Genomic DNA, 23,813 nt, shown 5'->3' on the forward strand with positions numbered 1-23,813 from the left:
GAAACCCTTACGGAAGACATCGATCTTCCCATTGCAAAACGAAAAGGGGTAAGAACTTGTATGATGCATCCTATTTAAAACTATCTTTCTTATAAACATCTCTCTCCCAAGTTCAAAGCATTCACAACTACCCTATCCAACATATGCATTCCTAACAATGTCTATGAAGCTCTTAAAAACACCAATTGGAAGCAAGCTGTATTAGATGAAATAAATGCCTTGGAAAAGAACACACAAGGGAAATAACAAACCTACCCCAGGGAAGAACACGGTAGGATGCAAATGGATCTTCACCATCAAACACAAAGCTAATGGAGAAATAGATAGACTTAAAGCTAGACTTGTTGCCAAAGGGTTCACCCAGTCTTACGGCATTGACTACCAAGAAACATTTGCCCCAGTAGCAAAATCAAATACAATTAGTGTCCTTTTTTCGTTAATAGTGAATAATGATTGGATACTTCACCAATTAGATATAAAAAACGTCTTCCTTAATAAAGACTTAGAAGAAGAAGTGTATATGGATATACCTCAACTAAAACCATGAATAAGGTATGTAAACTCAAGAAATCCCTTAAAACAATCCCCTAGGGCTTGGTTTGAAAAGTTTTCAAAAGTATTTAAGAACAACGGGTACTTGCAATTTCAATCTGACCATACCCTCTTCGTCAAACATCCTTGCAAGTGTAAATAGCAATTATCATCGTTTATGTAGATGACATTATCCTTACAGGAGACCATGAAGAAGAAATAAGAAAACTAAAGATACTCTTAGCCAAGGAATTCGAAGTAAAAAACTTAAGCAACCTTAAATACTTCCTAGGGATGGAAGTGGCCCGCTCAAAGAAAGGTTTGAATATTTCTCAAAGAAAATATGTTCTTGATCTTTTAAAGGAAACTGGAATGCTTGGATGTAAGCCCGCTAATACTCCCATTGACACAAATCATCACATAAGCAAAGAAAACACAATGGTCGACAAAGATCAGTATCAAAGACTAGTTGGAAAACTAATTTACCTAACTCGCACTAGACCTGATATCTGTTTTGCAGTGAACTTTGTAAGTCAATTTATGAATAATCCAACTAAAGAAAATATGCAAGCTGTTTATAGAATACTTAGGTACTTGAAAGGAACTCAAGGAGAAGGACTATACTTCAAGAAATCTAGGAAAAGAAACATTGAAGTCTTCACAGACATTGATTGGGCAAGCTCAAAAATAGACAGAAGATCAACAACTGGATATTGAACATTTGTTGGGGAAACCTAGTCACTTGGTGGAGCAAGAAATAATCAGTCATATCTAGGAGTAGTGCTCAAGTTGAACTTAGGGCACTAGCTCAAGGAAGACATGAAGGAATCTAGCTCAAAAACATCTTATCAAAACTTAAAATCACATCAGAAGAACCAATGGAGGTACTCCGTGACAATCAAGCTACTATGAGTATTGCCAAAGACCTGGTCCATCCTGATCGCATAACTTTATTGAGGAGAAAATTGAAAACAAAAGTGTCTCCCTTGACTACATACCCACCAAGATGCAGATTGCTGACATTCATACAAAAGCCTTATTCAAGAACACTTTTGAAGTCTTAAAAGCCAAGCTGGACTTAATCAACATATACAATCCAACTTGAAGGGGAGTATTGAATATGGAAAGTCTTCTCCTGTCCCTTATTTCTTTATTTCTTTGGAATATTATTTCTTGTAATTAATATTCATTCTTTCTATGTAATATTCTTTCCTTATTTCCATTTTTTACCGTTGATTACTTTGCCATATTTGGCTCTTATCATTGTATGTATTAGGGCTACATCCATTTGTAAAAAAACAAGAAGACTAAAGAATCCAGAAATTTCTATAGTTTCTTTCAAAAGAAAAGAATAAAATGCAATTACCTTAACACGGAAGCAAAATACAGATTGTTTAAAAGTTTGATCAACAATTTTCTGGCTCTTCAGAGGCTTTGGGGCTTCGTATTTTAGTGTTGTGTTGATGAGCTTTTTTGGTTTCATTTTGATGTTCGAAGTTTCTCGGTTGAACATCTTTTTGTGGAAGTCTATGGGGCTTTCCCTTTGGTGGTCTAGTGTATAGCGTGGTTGGGCATCTTCCTTTTCCAAATCATTGTTCTTCAGTTTCCCTTGGCTCCTCCCTCTTCTTGGCCTTTATTTTGGTGTTTTGTTTGGATTTTTTTTCCTTTTTTTATATTCCTTTTTATTTGTTCTTTTCTTCACCGAAGCTTTGTATCTTTGGAAAAACGGGAATCTGTTTGTCTGGAGATCTATTCATTGTATTTCAGTGATATTGTGTATTGTTTGTCTGGAGATCTATTCATTGTATTTCAGTGATATTGTGTATTTTTGGCTAACTCTGTTAGTCTCAGGGTTATTGTATCTTTGAGTAGTCTCTTTACATTGAAAATTTGAAAACCTATTGTTTAAATAATAAATAATTTTTTTTAAAAAAAAAAAACCCCTCATGTCGCCATTATGATGTTCATAAGACATGTAATTGCAATCAATTACTTTAACCTTTTGAATTTAACATAATTTTATAACTGAGTCATTGGGGGAAAATTATGAACCCTTTCGAGAACTGATCAAACAAGTTACATGTTAAGGTAAAAGACGAACGCAATTACCTTAACATGGAAGGGAGCAAAATAGAGACTATTTAAAGGTTTGATAGACAAATCTCATGTCACCATTATGATGCTCTAGGTCATGAAATTGCAATTGATTTCTTTAACCGTTTGAATTTACCATGACTTTAAAACTGAGTCCGTAGGAAAAATTATAAGAATTACTCATATAAACTATAAACCCTCTAGACTCTAGAGAACTGATCAAACAGGTTACATAGATAGAGAATGAGTATGTGCCAGAGAGGTTAGGGAATTACCTACTACATCTATAAAACATTATCAGAGAAACAAATGCCAAACAGAGGGCAGTCCACGCCCAAAGTCCAATAACAGCAGTAACCTTCCCAAGATTAGAGCCTACAGTCAATAATAAGTCGGTCATAATCTCCAAGTAAAATAGCCATTTTTAATGAGAAGATAACTTGGTGAAGCACCTGCAAGAACTGAATTGATGAAGAGGATCACCATAATAACGATGACACATAATAAAATAGGAGCATAACCAAAATTTTCAATCTTCCAAGTACAAAATTTTGCTCCCAAGTGGCTGTGATGCGCCCGTTGTGCTTTAGACTATCAAAAATCAAAACACCCAATATCATATCAGCTTGAAAATGGCCTAAACAAGACAATAAAAACTTCATTATCAAAAGCAAGAGGCACATTATTGTTTGGTAACATACAAGGATATGAGCAATTTGCCGATAACCTTTATCAGTTGCAAGTTGAAAAGGTGTATAACCGGCATTGTCTTTGATCAACAATTCTTTCTTTGTTCCTGCATGCACAAGAACAGTGCATGCATCCACGTTTCCTCCTATTGCAGCCCAATGCAAAGGGGTACAACCTAAGTACAAAGCATAGAAAAACTTAAATGAAATCTAGGGCAGAATAATTAGATGGATCAAGATATAGGCAATTAACAATTTAAATAATTGTGAAAGTGAGCTTAGTTCAATGGTATTGGCATGCGCTCCATTCCTAGAGGTCAGAGGTTCAATCTCCCGTTGTTGTACTCCAAGAAAGAATATATATATATATATATTCAAATAATTAGCATGTCCTCTACCATAAATTGAACAATCTGATTGGGCGATAAGATTGTCACTCTGACTGCAATGAATTATCGTTATCCTGTCCAAAGCCAACCACTGATTGGCCTTAGTTTTCTTTCTCAGCAGTTACAATCATTTCAAGTATTTATCATTCAAGAACTGAAGCGAATATTTTACTCTAAAACAAAGCTTCAGAAAATTATATCACATCTTTGAAACCATAATACTGAAAGAAGGATGCCTACTGGCAACGTTATCACTATGAAGAAATAAGTAAAAATAGAATGTACATGGGGGAAGCACTAAAATGAAATACAGAGTATATGGTGACTAAGGACACAATCAGAGAAATACATGTGAGGGCTTTTCCTCCCCTTTTTTGTCGACATGTCAGACACTGAATATATAAAAGATAGCCATCACCATAACAAAACTTTCCCCGACCTTAAAAATTGAGAATGCAAATTTCTTCTTTTTCTATCCCAGGAAGATGACACTAGAAATGACACTAGTAAAAATCAAAAAATTAGAGACCAAAGAATAACAATGGTCTCAAGGCAGAAATGAATGTGTAGTATACCTTCTTTATCTTGTCTTTCTTGGCTTGCATCTCTGAATAAAAGAAGTCTAATTGTATCTGCAAATCCTTTATATGCAGCCCTGATTGAAACCATGAGATGAACTCTCGTTATAAAGCTTTTGGATATCTTTTACATGAAGAGAGCAAACAACAAAATAAACCGTGAGAAGCTAAAATGTATACTTAGGATTGCCCTGGAGGAGAAGACCACAATATAACGTTGATAAAGAGAAGTTATTATTACGAAAACCCTTTACCTTCACTTCATCAATTTGTTTAGGTGAACAAGAGAATAAATAACTTTTTGCGCAATTCAAATGGTCAGAAAATTAAAGTCCAAGACCGAATGTGAAAGAATCAATTATTTGATACAGCCGAGGGTATTTGAAATCTTTATACAATCAAGTCAACAATACCTCCCTAGGAGAGATAATTCAAGAAATATCAATATTTGAAAGCTCAAAAATCCACATACGATTCTAAATGACCTTATGGAAAATCCTTTCTGACTCGATTACAAAGATAAATTTTCCTTAGTTTCCAGAGATTGTCATTGAATTATATCCCCTACTAACTAATGATGAACTTTATAGCCTACATTAATCTTTGCCAGGTCACATTAATCAAAAATCAGCAGGAAGAAATGGTATGTATGCTAAATAGAATTATTATAATGTTGTATCCTTTTTTGGAAGGGGGAGGAAGATCTGGATCATATTCTTTGGCGTTGCGAGTTTGCTAGTTCTGTTTGGGAACGTTTCATCTAGGAGCTTGGCTTTTCTTTTGCTCGCCAAAGGGGTGTTAGCGCTACCATTGAGGAGTTCCTCCTCAATCCGCCTCGTGGGGAGAATGGTCACTTTTTATGGCTTATGGGGATGTGTGCGATTTTGTGGGTTTCGTGGGGGGAGAGGAATAGTAGAATTTTTAGAAGAGTGGATAAGGACCCTAGTGATATTTGGTCCATTGTTCGCTTTCATGTTTCTTTGTAGGCTTCAGTTTCAAAGACATTTTGTAACTATTCTTCAGGTGTTATTTTACATAGTTAGAGTCCCTTCCTATAGGGGTGGTGTATGCTAAAGAATGAAAAACTCAAAGGAAAGATTGCATCTTATTAAATGAAGAACCCAGCCTCTTAATTTATAGGCCAGGGTAGTTACACAACTAGTACCGATTAACAAAGGTAGTCGTTCAACTAACAAAAATAACATAAAATTAAAAATTAAAAAAAAAAGAAAAGTAAAAACAAACTAAGTGTGCTAAACATAGATACATCATATTCCTTCCTAAAAAAAACTCGTCCTCGAGTTTGAGAATTAAATATAATAAAGTACGGAAGAAAAACTACTTTTAAAGGATCAGTAGGTGCACCCGGGCATCTAAACTAGGTTGACACCCCCCTAGCATCATCATTATATCCAAAATAGTGGTTAAGTTGCTAACTGAAAATCATCTAGAGCTTGATATGGATGTAAGTCTGCAACATTGAAAATAGCGTTGATGTGTAGGTCAACAAGCAATTTGGTATCAGAGTAGCCGTCTAAGCCAATGTTGACTGCCGCCAGTAGAAGACCGGGAAACTCTTGACGACGTCGATCGCAAGAGGGAGGTTCGTGAGCTCGTTGTTGAACGGTCCCCATCTATATAGGGGGAACCCTTTAAATTTTAGGGGAAAAAAATACCGAGATTTTTTTTTTCAAGATTTTGTAAGAATTGACTATTACCGATCAAGGGAGACAGCGAAGAAAAAATATAGCAATTGGTATAGGCAAGAAAGTCAAATTTCCTCCCAAAAGCAGTATTGGAATTCTGATTCAAGTGATTCAGAAGAAGAACTCCAACATAATAATTTCGCCCGTACTCGATTTTCTCAAAGAACCTATCATTATCCACATTTGAAATTTGATTATAGTGATTTTAGCGATTCCGATGAAGATTCTAATGCAGTTTGAATGGGATAACGAGACAACGTTATCAACAAAGAGCCCGACGATCCAATCAAATAGGTTTCTCAAGAAATCGACATAAGAATTAGGAGTTAGATGATTTAGAGTGTGAAAGAAATTATTATCACCAACATCAAGGAACACCCATGAATCATTTTCCAACACAAATTCGGAGGTTGAAACATTTTCAAAAAAACATAAATATTCAAATAAAAACATCTATCTAGAGGACTTTTGAAAGAGGATGAATGAAATTCGGGTTCTTTTGGAAAAAATTCAAGAAAGGCATAAATTTAACCTTCAAGATTTTTCAATAAACCATCAAGAATCACATTTAGTCACTCGAGAAGATCAATAACTCATCCAAATAGGCTGTGAAATTGCGCAAAAAATGAACGGAGTAGAAGAAAAGAAAAAATCAATTGAAGACGAGTTGAATAAGAAAGATAGAAAGATCGAAAAGGAGCTTGCGCTGGAAGAAGAAAAAATCGATGGGACTAACACAAAGATTGCTCAACTCAAACTAGATGATGAAGAACTATTAATCGATGAAATCAACGATGGAGGTGTTGAAAAAAATGAAGCCACCGCAAAGAATGTGTCCATTTGGTTAGATTAATTAACTGAGCCACACAACCAACCACAATTACCTCTACCGCAAGATAATATAGCATAAATTAGCCTTGACCACCAAGAAAGACAACAAGAGAATCAACACCACCTATGGTATGCAAAAAATGTCCAAGATTTACCGAGAAACATTCAAGAATAACCAAGGTTAAGATTATATCAGAGGAAATACTAGGAGGATGCGAATTCTTTTAGTGGGGAAGAAAATGATACTCATTAGCAACCTAATTCGAAGAAAATTGAAAATCTTTTTCCTCCATTCCTTAAAGAGTCTACATATATTTTAACAAAGAATTTTTTGAACAACTTAATTCTTGGGTTCATTGATGATAGTACTAATGGAAATATTCGATATATTGGCGTGGTTCGTGAAAATTGGTTGTTATTGGTGTCCGGTGTTTGAGATGTGTCCGTATGAGTGTCTTACTTTTTTATTTTTATCTTCGTTTTTGTTTTAAAACTCGAGGACGAGATTTTTTTTTTTTTTTTTTTAGGAATAGAATGATGTAGTAGGATTAGGATAAGTTAGGGTATTATGGTCAAATCTTTAATTGATTAGGATTGGGATTAGTTTCTGTTGAAAGTAGGGGGGGTTTACCCTAGGGGCATTTTTGTCTTTTAACAATTCTCTAGGGTTTTATACTATTCTATTTATATGTGTAAGCTCTCTATATTGTTTGGATCACAAAAATAAGAAAATATCTAGTACCGCGGTTTTTTCTCCCTGTTCTAAGGTTTTCCACGTAACCATTGTGTGCCTCTTCTCCCTTCTCTTCTTTTACTTTTATCATGGTCTCAGAGGATGGAGACGAAATCCTGGCTACCATTGAGGAAACCTAAACAGGAGAATCACAATTGCTATCAGGTGAAAACGATGGCACCTTAACCACCGATATAGCTATGGCAGTACAGAACGTCGTAGAGCAGTACTTCAAGACAATCCTTCCTCATCTTCATATACCAGTCGAATGGACGGGAAGCCAACAGACTATGACTGTCCCTCATGTCGCGACTCCGTCGACCGAAACCCAATCGTTCGGCCCTCAACTATTTGGTCTTCAGCCATTCGGCCCTCAACCTATTAGCGCGTCCCAACCCGGAACCCAGCCGTTCGACCCTCCACCATTTGGCGCATCCCAACCCAGATCTACCGATCAGCCGATCGGATTTTTTCGACCAGATTTCACAACCCCTCAACCGATCGAAGCAGTCCAGCCCAGTTCTACCACTCCTCTGCCTCTCGCAACCGATCCTAGTCGTAGTTGCCGTGACCAAGCAGATCTCAACCAAAGCTTTTGTCCATTCCCAACCACAACCTCTATTCACGATTGCCCAGGTTCCACAACAGTCCATCTGAGATACGGAGCCAATCCCAACCAGAGGAACTGTCCGACACCGAACATGCCACCGTCCTAGCCCGATGTTAGCAGCGGCCATAATCAACCATTCCCTAGGGCTAACGGGTTTGAAATTGGGGAATCATCGGCTCACTATCCCGAACAGAAGTCTGACGGTGTGCACTTTGTTTCAGGGCTCCAAACTGCATATCCAACTGAGATCTAAGAACAGTTCACTCAACTTCAACTTCAGATTAAACAACAAATCCAGTCTATTCAGCAACAGATGGCTGCTCTTGGGGAAGCTCTTGGGACGACCTCGAATATTCGGTCAGCTCCAACCCAGTCAAATTTGTGTTCAGCAAACCCAGTAACCTCTTTCCTACTTTACCTACAGCAAATTTATTATCTGGGTCTATGGGAAACTCTGCGGGCTTTATTATTGGGGAAAAGTTAAATGATCAGAATTATTTTTCATGGTCACAATCTATAGAGATGGTCTTCGAGGGTCGTCACAAATTTGGGTACTTTACAGAAGAGATACCGAAACCAAGACCAGGAGATCCTCAGGAACGATATCTAGAAGGGAGAGGATTCATTACTCTGATCAGCATTAGTAGGTAGCATGGAACCCCAGATAGGAAAACCCCTACTGTATGCTGCCACTACTCGAGATATATGGGATACAGTTCAGAAGTTGTATTCCAAACGGCAAAATGCCTCTTAGCTCTATACTATACGCAAACAAGTTCATGAGTGCAAACAAGGAACAATGGATGTCACAACATATTTCAACAAACTATCTCTCCTTTGACAAGAGATGGAATTATGTCGTGAAATGGTCTGGGACTACCCTTGCGGAGGAGTGCTACACTTCAAAGCTGAGGAAACAGATCGTGTTTACGACTTTATTGCGGGCCTGAATTCCAACTTCGATGTTGTACGGAGTCGGATACTTGGGCATCGTCCAATACCTTCCCTCATGGAAGTATGCTCTGAGATCCGTCTTGAGGAAGACAGATTGAGTGCCATGAATAATCTGTTGATCTCTCCGACAGATCCCATTGCATTTAATACATCTGGATCGGTTAATGACAAACAGAACAGTAAGCCTCCCCCAGTATGTGAGCGCTGCAAGAAACCTTGGCACACCAAAGATCAATGTTGGAAGTTGCATGGTCGCCCACCTAGTGGTAAACGCCGTCAGTCAGGACTGACGAGCATTGGTAAGTGAGTCAGCTAATGGCGGTTCTCAGCCTCAGAATCGAGGGACTAGTCAGAATGACTCCAGTGTTGTGGGTGTTAATGCAATTGCCCAGTCAGGTACATTTCAATCCTCTGGTCTAATTAGTGTTAATGGTAGCAAGCCGTGCATTCTAGATTCGAGGGCTACACATCACTTAACCAGCTCGTCTGACCGGTTTATTTCATATTGTCCAAGTGTTGGTAATGAGAAAATCAGAATTGCGGATGGATCCTTTGCCCCTGTGGCAGGAAAGGGTCATCTATCCTCGTTTGAGGGTTTAACGCTATGAGATGTGTTGCATGTTTCAAGAATTTCTTATAATTTATTATATGTTAGTAAGATTACTAGAGATCTGAGGTGTCACGTCACTTTCTCACCCGATGTTGTTGTTTTTCAGGATTTGAGCTCGGGGACTACGATTGGCACTACTCGGCATGATAGGGGGGTCTATTTCCTTAACGCAGATACGTCCTCTAGGACATGTGATAGGACTAGTTTACTTTCATCTTGTTTTTCTACTTCTGAAAAAGATTACATGTTATGACATTATCGTCTTGGGCATCCTAGTTTTCAATATATGAAATATTTATTTTCCCATCTGTTTCATAATGTTAATGTCTCTACTTTGACTTGTGATGTGTGTATTCAAGCTAAACATCATCGTGTCTCGTTGGGCTCTCAGCCTTATAAGCCATCCAAACCGTTCACTCTCTTCCATAGTGATGTTTGGGGTCCTTCACCTGTTACTACCTCTACTAGCAAACGCTGGTTTGTGACCTTCATTGATGACCACACTAGGCTTACTTGGGTATTCCTTCTCACCGATAAGTCTGAAGTCTCGTCGGTATTTCAACAATTTTATACTACTGTGGAAACCCAGTTCAATACAAAAATCACTATCCTTCGAAGTGATGACGATCGTGAGTTCTTCAATAATTCGTTTCGGGCCTTTTCAGCCTCTAAAGGGATTGTTCATCAGAGTTTGTGTGTGTACACTCCTCAACAGAATAGAGTGGCTAAACGGAAAAAACGTCACCTCGCCGAGGTAGCTCACTCCCTTATGTTGTCAACTTCCCTTCCGTCCTACTTATGAGGAGATGTTGTCTTAACGGTGGCTCATTTGATAAACCGAATACCTTCCCATGTCTTAAAGTTTCACACCCCCTAGAATGTTTCAAGGAGTCCTACCCCAATAACCGCCTTATCCCTGATGTTCCTCTTCGGGTGTTTGGGTGTGTTGTTTTTGTCCATACCCACAGTCCTAATCGCACCAAGTTTACCCCCGTACTCAGAAATGCGTCTTTGTTGGGTATCCTCTTCATCAACATAGGTACAAATGTTATCACCCGTCTTCACGAAAGTATTTCGTCTCGATGGACGTCACCTTTCTTGAAGATCAACCCTTCTTTCCCATTAGTCATCTTCAGGGGGAGAGTACTAGTGAAGAGAATAATTGGAGTCCAAGTTCATTAGTGTTACCTAAACCTGGGAGTGTCCTTCCTGAGCCTGCTGTGAGTGTTAAGGAGACTATCCTTCCTACCGAACAAGTCCCGTGGATAACATACTATAGGAAGAATCTCAGAAAGGAAATAGTGTCGCCTGTTACCTCTCCGACTCCAGTCCATGAGTCAGACTCAACATCAGCTCCAGGTACTGGCATTCCTACCTCTAGTAATAATGACGTTTGTGTTGAGAATGATATAGGTGAAAATAAAGAAATCCTCGACAGTACCAACGATTGTACCAAGGACACCTTATGCGATGAAGATGTGGTTGCAAATGATGCCAATTTTGAAAAAACTACTCCAACAGATGATACTCTTGAAGGTGAATGTGCAAAAGGATCCTCAGAAGATGAGACTCTTGAGCAGAAGGTTGAACGTGGTAGAGAGTCAGATGAGAAGAAAAGTCACGATGTCTCTCTCGATCTTCCCATTGCCTTGAGAAAAGGTACTCCTACACGAAGTATCCGCTGCAAAGTTACCTATCTTACAGTAATCTGTCTCATGAATTCAAGGCCCTTACTATGAGCCTGGACACAATTACGATACCAAGCAGTATACATGCAGCAATAGAGATTCCTGAATGGAAAACTGCAGTTATGGAGGAAATGGGGGCACTTGAGAAAAATAACGATCGGGTCACCCTTCCAAGAGGACACAAGACAGTTGGATGCAAGGGGGTGTTTACCATAAAGTACAAGCCTGATGGAACGATTGATAGGTACAAGGCGAGATTTGTTGCCAAAGACTTTACTCAGACCTTCGGAATAGATTACTCCGAGACTTTCTCCCTAATGGCAAAGTTAAATATTGTCTGTGTCCTTCTGTCATTAGCAGTTAACAAAAATCTGTCATTAGCAGTTAACAAAAACTGGCCCCTCCATCAACTTAATGTAAAAAATGTCTTCCTTAATGGAGAGTTAGAAGAAGAAGTTTACATGAGTCCCATCCGAGATTCAAGAGACAATTTAATCACCGAGTTTGTAAGCTAAGGAAATTTTTGTATGGGTTGAAGCAATCTCTGAGAGCTTGGTTTGGCAGATTCACTACCTTCGTGAAGTCTCAAGGGTACAGTCAAGGGCATTCAGATCACACTCTGTTTATAAAAAGATCAGTATCAGGGAAAATTGCAATCCTTATTGTATATGTGGATAACATTATCATATCTGGTGATGATGCCTCAAAGATTGTCAGGCTAAAGAGGAAAACGGTTGAGGAGTTCGAAATTAAAGACCTTGGAAAATTGAGGTACTTCCTCGGAATGGAAGTGGCTCGGTCGAAAGAAGGGATTTCAATTTCTCGACGAAAGTAAACTCTTGACCTGCTTAAGGAGACAGGTATGACGGGTTGTAAACCAGTTGATACCCCTGTAGAGGTTAATGCTAAACTCAGTAACTTGAATAACAGTATTCCGGTCAATGAGGAAAGATATCAGCGACTTGTTGGGAAATTGATCTACCTATCTCATACCAGACCAGACATCTCTTACGTTGTCGGTGCAGTCAGTCAGTTTATGCAGGCTCCTTACGAAAAACATATGAAGGTTGTGGAGTGCATCCTGAGATATTTGAAAACCACTCCCGGTAAGGGGTTGATGTTCAGGAAGTCTGACAAATGGTGCATTGAGGCTTACACAGACGCTAATTGGGCAGGTTTCATTGTGAACAGAAAGTCAACATCTAGGTACTATACCTTTGTGTGGGGTAATCTCGTTACGTAGAGGAATAAGAAACAATGGGTTGTTACCAGAAACAGTGCCGAGGCTGAGTACAGGGCTATGAGCCTAGGAATATGTGAAGAAATCTGGCTGAAAAAGGTCCTAACTGATCTCGATCAAAAAAGTGATCTCCCAATAAAACTCTATTGTGACAATAAAGCCGCAATAAGCATCGCAAACAATCCAGTGCAGCATGACTGAACAAAACATGTGGAAATTGATAGACATTTCATTAGAGAAAGGCTTGACAGTGGCAGCGTTTGTATTCCCTACATTCCTTCCAGTTAAAAATCACAGATGTTCTTACGAAAGGGCTTCTCAAACAAAACTTTGATTCTTGTATTAGCAACTTGGCCTTACTGATATCTACGCCCTAATTTGAGGGGGAGTGTTGAAAGTAGGAGAGTTTTTACCCTAGGGACATTTTTGTCTTTTAACAGTACTCTAGAGTTTTCTACTATTCTATTTATATGTGTAGCCTTTTTGTATTGTTTGGATCACAAAAATAAGAAAATATCTTGTACCATGGTTTTTTTCTCCCTATTCTAGGGCTTTCCACATAACCATTGTGTGCCTCTTCTCCTTTCTCTTCTTCTTTTACTTTTATTAGTTTCCATGATTGATTAGAATTAGGATTAGTTTCCTTGATTTATTAGGATTAGAATTAGTTTCTTTGACTAATTAGGATTAGGATTAGTTTCTTCGATTAATTAAAATTAGGGGTTTGCTTTCCAATTCTCTATAAATAGAGAGAGTGTTTTCTTGTATTAGCAACTTTCGGTTCATAATAAAGACTTTGATTTTATTATTGGAGATTTCTCTTCTTTCATCTCCTAGGCTCAAAGGGAGGTGTTTTTGTGCGCGGGGTATCTTTGTATGCCTATGTATTCTTTCACTTTTCTCAATAGATGTCGTTATTCTTTTATATATATATATATATATAAAAAAAAAAAAAAGGAACGGATACAATAGGTGGATGGACCAAGCTAATTTAAAAATGCATGCACGTATCTATGGTAACTCAGTTACAACAATTAACTAGTGTAGCTTCAACGGTGGACTTGTGGGAAAAAATAAATAAAAAATAAAAAACAATATGATCTTTTGTTATTAATAACTCGACTTATTTGACATCTTGCGACAAAAGTCTAGAAGACTTACTTTAACCATCTAAGTTTTAACTACTACACATGTCAGCATGTAAGATAAACCAAAAAGGAGGGGGGAAGGGATGTTATTAATCTCTACACTTAATTGTCTTGGCTCAATAATTAAACAATATACAGAGCATTTATTATCTAAATCCAAAGCCTTGGGGCATACCAATGAAGAGGACTCCTCCCTTCATTATCTGGAACGTCAAAGTCAGCATGGAATTTGGCAACAATATGATTCAAGAATGCAGTTTGTCCGTATTGAGCAGCAACATGAACTGCCTGCATTTCAGGCCAAAATGTCCACATAATGCATTAATTGAGTCAAAAGGTACACAGAAAATTTATGAATAATGATGATGAATAAAAAATAAAGAATAAATCAATGGAACAGAACATGAGGATGAATGAAGTCAACAGTCCATCATGAGGATGAATGAAATCCACAGTCTATATACAGAATGGTTTTTTAACACAATAAAATAAGATGCATTAAGATACTGAAAATGGAATACAATTTTTCTCTGTTAGTATATGAGAAACCAAACTTTGATCGAGTAATATCATGGCAACCATAAATTCTCCTTGCAAACACATTCTGAACGAGCAACAACTTAATGTAAACCGACTATCTATATTTGTGCATCAGCAGATAGGACTTAACCTGGGAAAGTAACTAGTACTCAAAATAAGTTAGGGTGTCCGGCTAAACAAATAAATCATGAGATGATATCATACAGTTCTACAGTTTTAAATATGAAACTCACAATATATCGGAGATCCTCTCATTAGTAATGTCATCAACTCGTACTCCACTAGATTTGACACTAAAAATCCTCTACATTAAAATTTAAAATATAATATCTCAAGTAGAAATACATCAGGCTCAGCTCTATGTAAAAACAACCTAAGGTTCATAATTAACCACCAGTCCACTTTCAGAAGAAATATCATCTGTGTAAAAAATGTCCTCGCATCATCCATATCTGATCAAATCAAAAGTTGCTAAATACTCAAAGTTACCCGATACCCATTTATATCAGCTGCCTCCACTCGAGCTCCATTCAGCAGGAGGATGTCTGCAGCCATAATTGAACCCCGAACTGCAGCCCAGTGAAGTGCTGTCTGCTGCAGTTTGTCACAGGAATTGACATCTGCTCCATGCTGATCAAAAGAATCATCAAAAGCTTCAGTAGAGAACTGACATAAAGCTCAAAAGGCTATCAAATTAAACTTCATAACCAGCATAAAAAAAATGCCCTAATGCTACGAAATTCATCATACAAAAATCCACTCAAAGAAGCAATATAATAGTGATAATCAATCTACTCCAACATTCTAAACAGACAGAATATCATTTCAATCAAGCGGGCAAGAAGAATTCAAAAAACCTCAATGATGTACTGGACGATATCGGGGAAGTTGTTTAGAGCAGCCCATTGCAGAGCATAGTACCCGTTGGAATCAGGAACCAAAATAGAAGCTCCATGCTCTTCAACAAAACTCCTCACTTTCTGGAAATCTCCATAAGCAGAAGCAGAGTAGACATCCACGATGGCAACTTCAGGATTTGTCTGAGATTTCGAGTTGGGTGATGCTACAACCTCAATCTCAGACGATGCCATGGGGTAAAACTTCGGGTGACAAATCCAAGGTAGGCACCAGTGAGATAGCTGAGTGCACTCTAAAATACCAAGGAAAGCAACTAAGAGTGAAAATGTAAGTTGGATATCCGAAACAAGCAAAAAACAGGAACAACAACAACAACAACAATCAAGCCTGCCTATCCAAGATTATTTGCAGTCTCTAGCCAAAAGGAGGCTACCATTGCACAGTGCTAGAATTTGGAATATAAATCATGGGACCTTGGTTTGCAGTGACATCTTAACTAAGAAGAGATTCTGGAATGGTCTGTTCTCTCTATTCTACTTGTGGCCCCTAATAACCCCATGGTGGATGACAAATGGAGATGGAAATTGGATAAGTCAGGCCAGTTTACCACTAAATCACTCACCTGACTCCTACTATCAAGTGTTAACAATCAGAACGCTTTCCTTTGTTTATAGTGACTTCGTCCAATCATTTTGAAAGGAGAATGTTATCAAGCTTCAACTACCATATGGTCTTCCCAAATGACCCCATCATCCTATTGAATATGCTTCTTATTGGTCATCCATTCAAGAACGAGAAGGTGATCTCGTGGACCCTCATCGTCAAAGGCTTCTTTTGGCTTATATGGAATGACGGAACCATTGTATTTTTTAAGATAGAGATACGAAATTCACTCAATTTTTAGATTATCTTTTATATACATCTCTGTCTTGGTGTAAATTCACTTCTTCTTTTTTTGTGATTATAATCTTACTTCTCTAATTGCATAGTGGAATAGCATTGTGTAATCTCTCATTGCTCTTTCTGCCCTTTTGTAATTTCATACCATCAATGAAATTATGATCGAATGTTACTCACAAAAAAAATTATTTAAGAAACTAATATATATATATATATAAAGTTCTAAAAAAAACCAAGGGAACCTTCTCTGCATGGTATCGATGCAATGATGGAGAAGGATGGGGGAGAAGAATTAATAATCAAAATAGTACAGTTATCGTGGGTCTCATTCAACCATAGAATCTATCAGGGTCGGCAGAACGTAACAGAAGGATTCCACAGTTCAATAGAAAAAAGGGATTCTTTCAATCTTTAATATAAGAACCATTAAAACTTTTCTTGAAAACCCCAATCATATCTCTTGCAAACGGTTCCCAGGTAATCTTCCAGAAATTCCCAGTAAATATTAAGTAGCGTCCGGTGAAATTAGTGCATATCCCAAAAGGTTCCATCAGAACCTTCACTAACCGATTTTTCACTTAATCAGATTAAAAAAAAAAAAATAAAAAAAAAAGTCAAGAAGTAAAATGGAAGCAAATTAGTAAGGGCAAGTCAGAACAAAATACTCCTCAATTCGATTTTAGTGGAACCCATCAACCAAATCAGACTAGTAAATTCGGCACATGAGCAAAAACCAACAGCTATGATAGAAATGGATACAATACCAGGGAAAGAACAGGGGTAGAGAAAATTCCTGCGAGGAGATGGAAAACCCAAGTGGTTGAATGCTGTGAGGATAGCCGAGGAGAGTGCCAGGGGAGAAAATTAGAGAACTGCTATGAAATCCTTGAAAGCTGGCGTGAAGTGAAGACTGAAGAAGAAGGGTCGAGAGGAAGTAAGCAGTGGAATTGACGGAATGTTTCTAAAAGATTGTGACAAAGAAGATACATAGGAGTTAAATAAAAATTAAAAATGGTAAACACGGTAATAAATATGGGTGTGCAGCAGTCAATTGGAGTCGATTTTTCGACCATATTACCACCAAAACCAACCATTATTAATTTAATAAATATTCAAACCAATCTGACGAGTGCAAATAGTCAATCGATTTTGGTTGGTTTAACTTTTTAATTATTTTTGAAAAACAAAATCCAAATCGACGCCAATCAAACCCCTCCTCTTCTTTGACCAATCAACTTTATATTAGTGAACACTATTGAAGTTTCTACATTTATCGAGAAACTTTATCTTCTCTTTTTTCTCCCTCACCCTCTAATATTTCCAATGACTTTGCTTGTCGGACAAATTTGTATATAAAAACATTTTTGAGAAAAATGTAACCATACATATTTGTATTTTTATTTTAAACATTTTTTATATTGTCCATTTCGAGCATAAACCTTTTCGGCTTGACTTTTGGGTTCACCTAAAAGTCGTCATACCATTGAAAATAATCATCCTCTTTTATATACTCATGATCATCATCTTATCTAGCCACATAGTACTTTGATCATATTCCCAACACCAACATACATGCATAATAAACCTTAATCTACAATTTGACATAAGACATCATAAAGAACCTTTAACCCTTTTTTTTTTTATGTATTTTTCACTCCAGTCCGCTAATGTGAAAGGATATAGTACTCTTGTTGTATATATGAAACAAGAGTATTTTGTCCCCTCAAGTAAACCTAGATTAACTAAGAATGGGTTTCTACCCATTAAATCAATACTCAATTAGGAATCCGGATTCATAATTAATTATATCACATAATATTGTCCAATCTAATAAAATAATCTGATGCAATAAAATATTAATTTGCATACATAGTTTATATTTTATTTGTACATATTATTATTTAAATACATGTAACAGTTGAAACTTTTGAATGCATTAAGGAAAATTAAAAATGAAATATAACTGGATTTAATTTTTAAGAAGGAGCAAAGAACAATAAAATAATATTTGACTAAGTGGTCCTCTTAATTCCACGAGCTTTTACAACATTATCTCCAATCAAACTTGAATCTCTTACACTGTTTGCACTATTATTTTCCACTAAAATACTTTTCTTCATCTTCTCCAATTCTTTGAGCAATGAATAAAATTTTATGATGCATACTTAAACAACTGTTCGTGTTCTGCTGCTAGTGAAGTAATTTGGCAAACATTACGACATAAGTGATTATGACACTTACCAATTGACTCTTTGAAATTTCCATTTGCCTCTATTTGATTCTCAAATTCACTTGAAACTCTAGCCTCTTTTGTCTATCTTTTCAAAATATATGAAGTAGGAATTTTGTTAACAATTTTCTTCTCAAGCACCTTAAGCAAGTGGGTACATAAAATACCCATTAAAGTGAATTTCCTACAACTACAAGTGACTGTTTGTGTTAACGCCTCATATTCAACCACCCTTTGATGGGAACTTTCGGAAGTTGACACTTTATACTCTGATGTAGAATCCAACTTACCAATCTTAGAGAGATTACATGTAAGAGTATCGACATACTCTTTTTGAAATAATTTAAACATCTCTGGTATATATATTTATGCAGCATGTTATAACATCTCTTTATTTATTAGCAAGACTGATGTCATTTGGTTCATCTTAAAATTTGTAATCAATTCCTCATATCTTCAATCAGTTAAAAATCTTTCGTAATGTTCAAGGAAATGTAAAATGTCACGACTTAGCTTTAAATATTTTTTCAATAAACTATTCATACTTTCACTCCATTGTGTACTTTTCATACCAGCTGTAGAAGTATGTCTCTCACATACCATTGCCCATTTTTCTCGTAATTCAAACAAATCTGTCAACCACTTATTATCTTTCAGATTATAAGTGTCCAACATTTTTTGCCATGCTCGCAACCAATTATCTTCATCTTCATAATCATATACAAAATAACTAAAGTCATGAACGAATTGGTTTGATCTATGAAACACGTGACTTAAATTTTCAGTTGCATTTTGAAAAATATGCCAAACACATAGGTAATGTTGAGCTTCAAGAAAGACTTCACTCATTGCTTTACCATTGCTGCAGATTGATCTGTAAGAATTGTTTTTTTGTTGTTTTTCAGGCATCCTCTCAAATAATGTTTCAAACAACCATTTAAACAATTTTATGGTTTCATCTTAGAGTAAAGCTATACCAAACACCATTAATTGTTTATGATGATTCACTCCAATGAATGGGACAAATGGCCGACCAAGTTCATTTGTACAATAAATAGTGTCAAAACAAATAACATCTCCAAAAAGCCTATAATCACAAATAGAATGTGCATCTGTCCAGAAAATGTTAGTGGTCATGTCATCTTCATCAAGTTGTAATACATATAAAAAGGATGAATTCTCCATTTGTCCTTTCTGAAAATATTGAAACAGAACTCTAGCTTATCCCTTTTCAATTCTTGATTTTTGTTCTTTTTGTATATAATTTATATAAACTTTATCCAAGAATCCCAAGTATTATCTATCACCAACTTCCCTACTCATTATTTCCATGGTTGCTTTAATTGAAATTCTTGATATGTCTGCATCATAAGCTAGAGCCTTTTGGTCACGGAAAATTCTCCTATTGACTTTTAAAATGTGCTTTATTGGTGTTCAAACAAGGTCGTAATTGTGATCTCCATTGAATGACACTACCTTGTATTTGTAACAGTACAAGTAAGAGTAAAGAACATGCAAGTGGAAACAATTTGGATCTAAAACGCTCTAATTACATCAAATTTATGGATTAAGCATGCTTGTTCAAAATCAAAAAACAAAGTTTGAAAAACAAACATCGATGTAGTTCAAAATTGAAGCAATCCTCCGATTGTTTTTTTATCACAAACGTTTCGTGGACCACCGCTAGAGTTTTCTCCTATTTTTTGGCTTTAAAACGAATGGTGGGAACCAAATTGTACTGAATTTTAAGGAAAATAGAGTTGGAAGAGAATTTTGTGTTTGTATTTTGAGAGGAAATTCTAGCTTCAAAAGTCCAAAAAATAATCCTTGAAATCTCAACATTCTTTCTTCTACTTAAAGAAGAAATCATGCAAACCAAATCCATCTCAAAGTGACACCAAATTGATCAAACAATAAGTGAAATTATATGTCTTAACATGGTGTAAAGAAGATGGTTTAGTCATAATCCACCTTTTCTAAAATTTCCATGAATTTTAAATAAGATTAATTCAAAGAACTAATCTTGAATAAAAATTAATTAATTTAAAAAATAATTTTAAACAAAATGAATTCTAATAATTAACTTTAAATAAAATTAATTTTAAATAATTAATTAAACAATTTAATTAACAATATTAATTTAATATCAAATATTAAATAATAATTAATTTACACCAATCCCGACCATGAATCTTTATTCATGTGTTTGATCTTTAAATCATATTTAAATATTTCCAACTCTCCTTATTGTTTAATTCATAATTAAATGATATGACGTTTAGTATATCGAATATAATTAATGCTTACTTCCTAAACATAATTTGAATGTTTCAAATTTCCTCATCAAGTTGTTCTAAGGTTTAATTTGATATGAGGTAGTAAGGGGATCTAATGGACCTACAGATCATGAGCTCCAACGATTTGAGATTAACCGGTTAAACTCTTTAACCTAGTTAACCAACATTCGTTAACTATCGAAAGCTAGCGATCGCCAAATTTGTCATTCCTTCATTCCAATCTCACGGACTTGTTACATTTCGGGTCCTTTTAGTCCAATAATTGCACTATCCTTATTGTAGATATATTTCTGTCCACTCAATATAACCATAATTAGTAAGTCAATCATTCACAAGTTGTTCATAATTATAGTTGGGTCAAAATTACCATTTTGCCCCTATAATTACATTTTGTTTCTTAAGTTCCATTGATCCTCTAATGAACAATTGATTTGTGATCTAATCACCAAACCGAGTCTCTCTCGGGTCAATGAGAGGGTGGGGTCCCTTGTTTAAGACCTGTAGTCAATACTTAAGAGAACAACCTATCTATTATCCCTATAATCGAGTAGGAATGAATTCTATAGAGCAAGACTATGTCCCCAACTATCTACTCGATCTTATCCCTAACATGGTAGGTAGGCTTATTGAGTCGACGAACTCGGGCCACTCTCACGCATGCAGATTAAAGGATAATTCTGAATAAAGAAGAGTTCATAGTTAACTCAGAATTAAGATCAAGTTACCTAGATCATCGTATTGAAATAGTTGGTCTTAACAAAAAACGGCGTTATAAAGTAAAAATGACTATTTTGCAGTCTAGTCTTATGCAAACTCATAGCATAAAACGCCCCTACTCGCATGTCTTCACGTGAACGATTTAGGATCAAATCGTTTGTATCAAATACAAAATGGGCTGCATTTATAGTCCCCAGGATAAGGTACCCAACATTATCCCTATACTATAGACCGTTTTGGTTATTACTCGAACTTGATCCACTTTTATGTCTCTACACATAATTCAAGTATTCATGCTATAACTAGGGGTTCTTAATTTATTGGACTTGGGGTTTTTAAATGCAATTCACATATTCAATAACATCTTCATTGAATAAATCTCAATAACAACTTAATTGTAAAATAGAATATGTTTATTGTTTATAAACCACGAGTTTTAGGACATAAAACACAACAAACTCCTACTTGGACTAAAACTTCAGTGGGATCACTTACATATAATGTTGAACGTGAGAAAAAAAACATAAATACAATAAACTAGGGCATCACATACCTATGGCTTCTCCTACTTGTCCTAGATTTACATAACTCGTAATCCTAGACTCACTAGGTGACCCTAAAATTATACCCATTGCAAACCTTTTGCTCTTGACCCTATTCAATGAACCCTTCTGGTTGAGCCATATAGATACTCTCTTCAAGATTGTCATTCGCAAAGGTTTTCTTGACATCCATTTAGAAAATTTCATAATCGTAAAATTTAGCAATGGATAAGAGTATTGTAATCAACTTTAGCATGGAAAAAGGGGAGAAAAAATTTCTTTATAGTCCACCCCCTTTCTCTAAGTATAACCCTTTGGTACCAGTCGAGTTTTAAAGGTCTGCACCTTACCGACTTCGTCTCGTTTCCTCTTATAGATCAATTAACAACCAATAGGTTATACTCCATCCGACTAATACAAGTTCTTAGACCGAATTGAAGTACATAGACTCAATTTTGAAGTCCATGGCTTTAATCTACTAGTCTCGATCTACATCATTCATTACTTGCTATAGGTCAATGGATCCTTAATGCAATCGTCGGGTATGACGACCTAAGTTTCTGTTAATCCCATGTAATAGTCAGGCTGATGGACAACCCTCCCACTGCATCGAGGCATTCTCAACTCTTGAGAAGGATGTGACTGACCAGAAATACCACCTTCATCAACAAATTCTTGTTAAAGGACCGGCTTGATCAATAACTCTTGTTAGTTTATCTATAGCTTCTTTGGAAATTTCACTCAATACTAGTTTACTGCGTTGTTGATTATCTCTCATATGGTCTTCCTCTAAGAATGTAGCGTTTGTTGACACAAACACTTTTTTATCTCGATGATCATAAAATAGACCACCTTTAGTTTCTTTGGGGTATCCTATGAATGGGCACAATTTTGAACGACGTTCCAACTTCTTTGGATTTTGCACCAACACATGTGCAAGGCATCTCCAAATTCTAAAGTGACGTAAACTACCTTTACGCCCTCTCCATAACTCATATGATGTTTCAGAATTTTTTTTAAGGAACCATGTTCAAAATGTATACAATAGTCTCTACTACATATCCCCAAAACAAATTAGGCAATTGAACATAGCTCATCATTGAATGAACCATGTCTAACAGGATTTTATTTCTCCTTTCCAATACACTATTCTATTGAGGTGTATTGGGTGCTAAGAACTGAAACTGGATTCCATGTTCTATCAAATAGTCATAAAATCTCAAGTCCATATACTTCCACCTCAATCTGATCGAAATGTTTTAATTGTTCTACTTAACAGGTGTAAAAGTTAATAAGCACTCTAATTACATTAATTTGAGATTAAAGCATGCATGTCCATATAAAAAAAAAACTATGGTTTGAGATACAACCTTTGTAAAAACTCAAAATTGGTGCAACCTTTTGCTTGAATTTGATCACGAACACTTCGTGGACCACCGTTAGAGTCTTCCCTACTATTCTTCATTTTAGAACGGATTGTGGGATCCAATTTGTGGTGAGATTAAAGGGAATTTTAGATTGGAAGAGTCCTTAGTGTGAAGGAGAAGAGAACAATTTCTCTTTAAAAAATTTCAATTTCATGAACTTTTCTTCAACCAAAATTTCTTCTATTTATAGAAGAAACAAATGCAATCAAATTATATATTAATTTGACACCAAGCACTCCTTGCATATGTAGAATTAGGAGGTGTTTAAGGAAGTGAAAAAAGTGGGAAAGATCCACTTCCTTTAGTGTGGACACTCCTTAGCCCGAGGACAATCTTTCAAATACTAATACGAATTTTTCATAAATCCAAATTTAAACGAATTTCAATATTAATTCAATTAATTAATATTAAATAAAATTCATTTCTTTAAAATTTGATTTCAAATAAAATTAATTCTAATAATTAATTTAAAATAAAATTAAGTTTAAATAATTAATTAAA

The 23,813-nt window shown here is 36.1% G+C and overlaps 1 protein-coding gene across 4 annotated transcripts in view; it reads right to left on the bottom strand.

Annotated features, from left to right (window-relative positions):
• LOC120078734 (probable protein S-acyltransferase 23) overlaps positions 1-17,085 on the bottom strand; it is a 33,259-nt gene extending 16,174 nt beyond the window's left edge. The window contains exons 1-8 of one of the 4 annotated variants that reach the window (XM_039033042.1): positions 16,864-17,085; positions 15,199-15,512; positions 14,831-14,971; positions 13,977-14,089; positions 4,279-4,358; positions 3,327-3,490; positions 3,078-3,216; positions 2,901-3,000 (exon numbers count right to left, since the gene is read on the bottom strand). In XM_039033042.1, the coding sequence (XP_038888970.1) occupies positions 2,901-3,000; positions 3,078-3,216; positions 3,327-3,490; positions 4,279-4,358; positions 13,977-14,089; positions 14,831-14,971; positions 15,199-15,432 (971 nt within the window). In that variant the 5' untranslated portion in view covers positions 15,433-15,512; positions 16,864-17,085. Of the gene's footprint in view, positions 1-2,900; positions 3,001-3,077; positions 3,217-3,326; positions 3,491-4,278; positions 4,359-13,976; positions 14,090-14,830; positions 14,972-15,198; positions 15,513-16,863 lie in introns of those variants that run through there. The other 3 variants (XM_039033041.1, XM_039033043.1, XM_039033044.1) reach the window with 3 other exon arrangements.
• Positions 17,086-23,813: the final 6,728 nt, after the last annotated feature.

Source organism: Benincasa hispida, chromosome 5 (assembly GCF_009727055.1).
Source record: "Benincasa hispida cultivar B227 chromosome 5, ASM972705v1, whole genome shotgun sequence".
Lineage (NCBI taxonomy): Eukaryota > Viridiplantae > Streptophyta > Magnoliopsida > Cucurbitales > Cucurbitaceae > Benincasa > Benincasa hispida.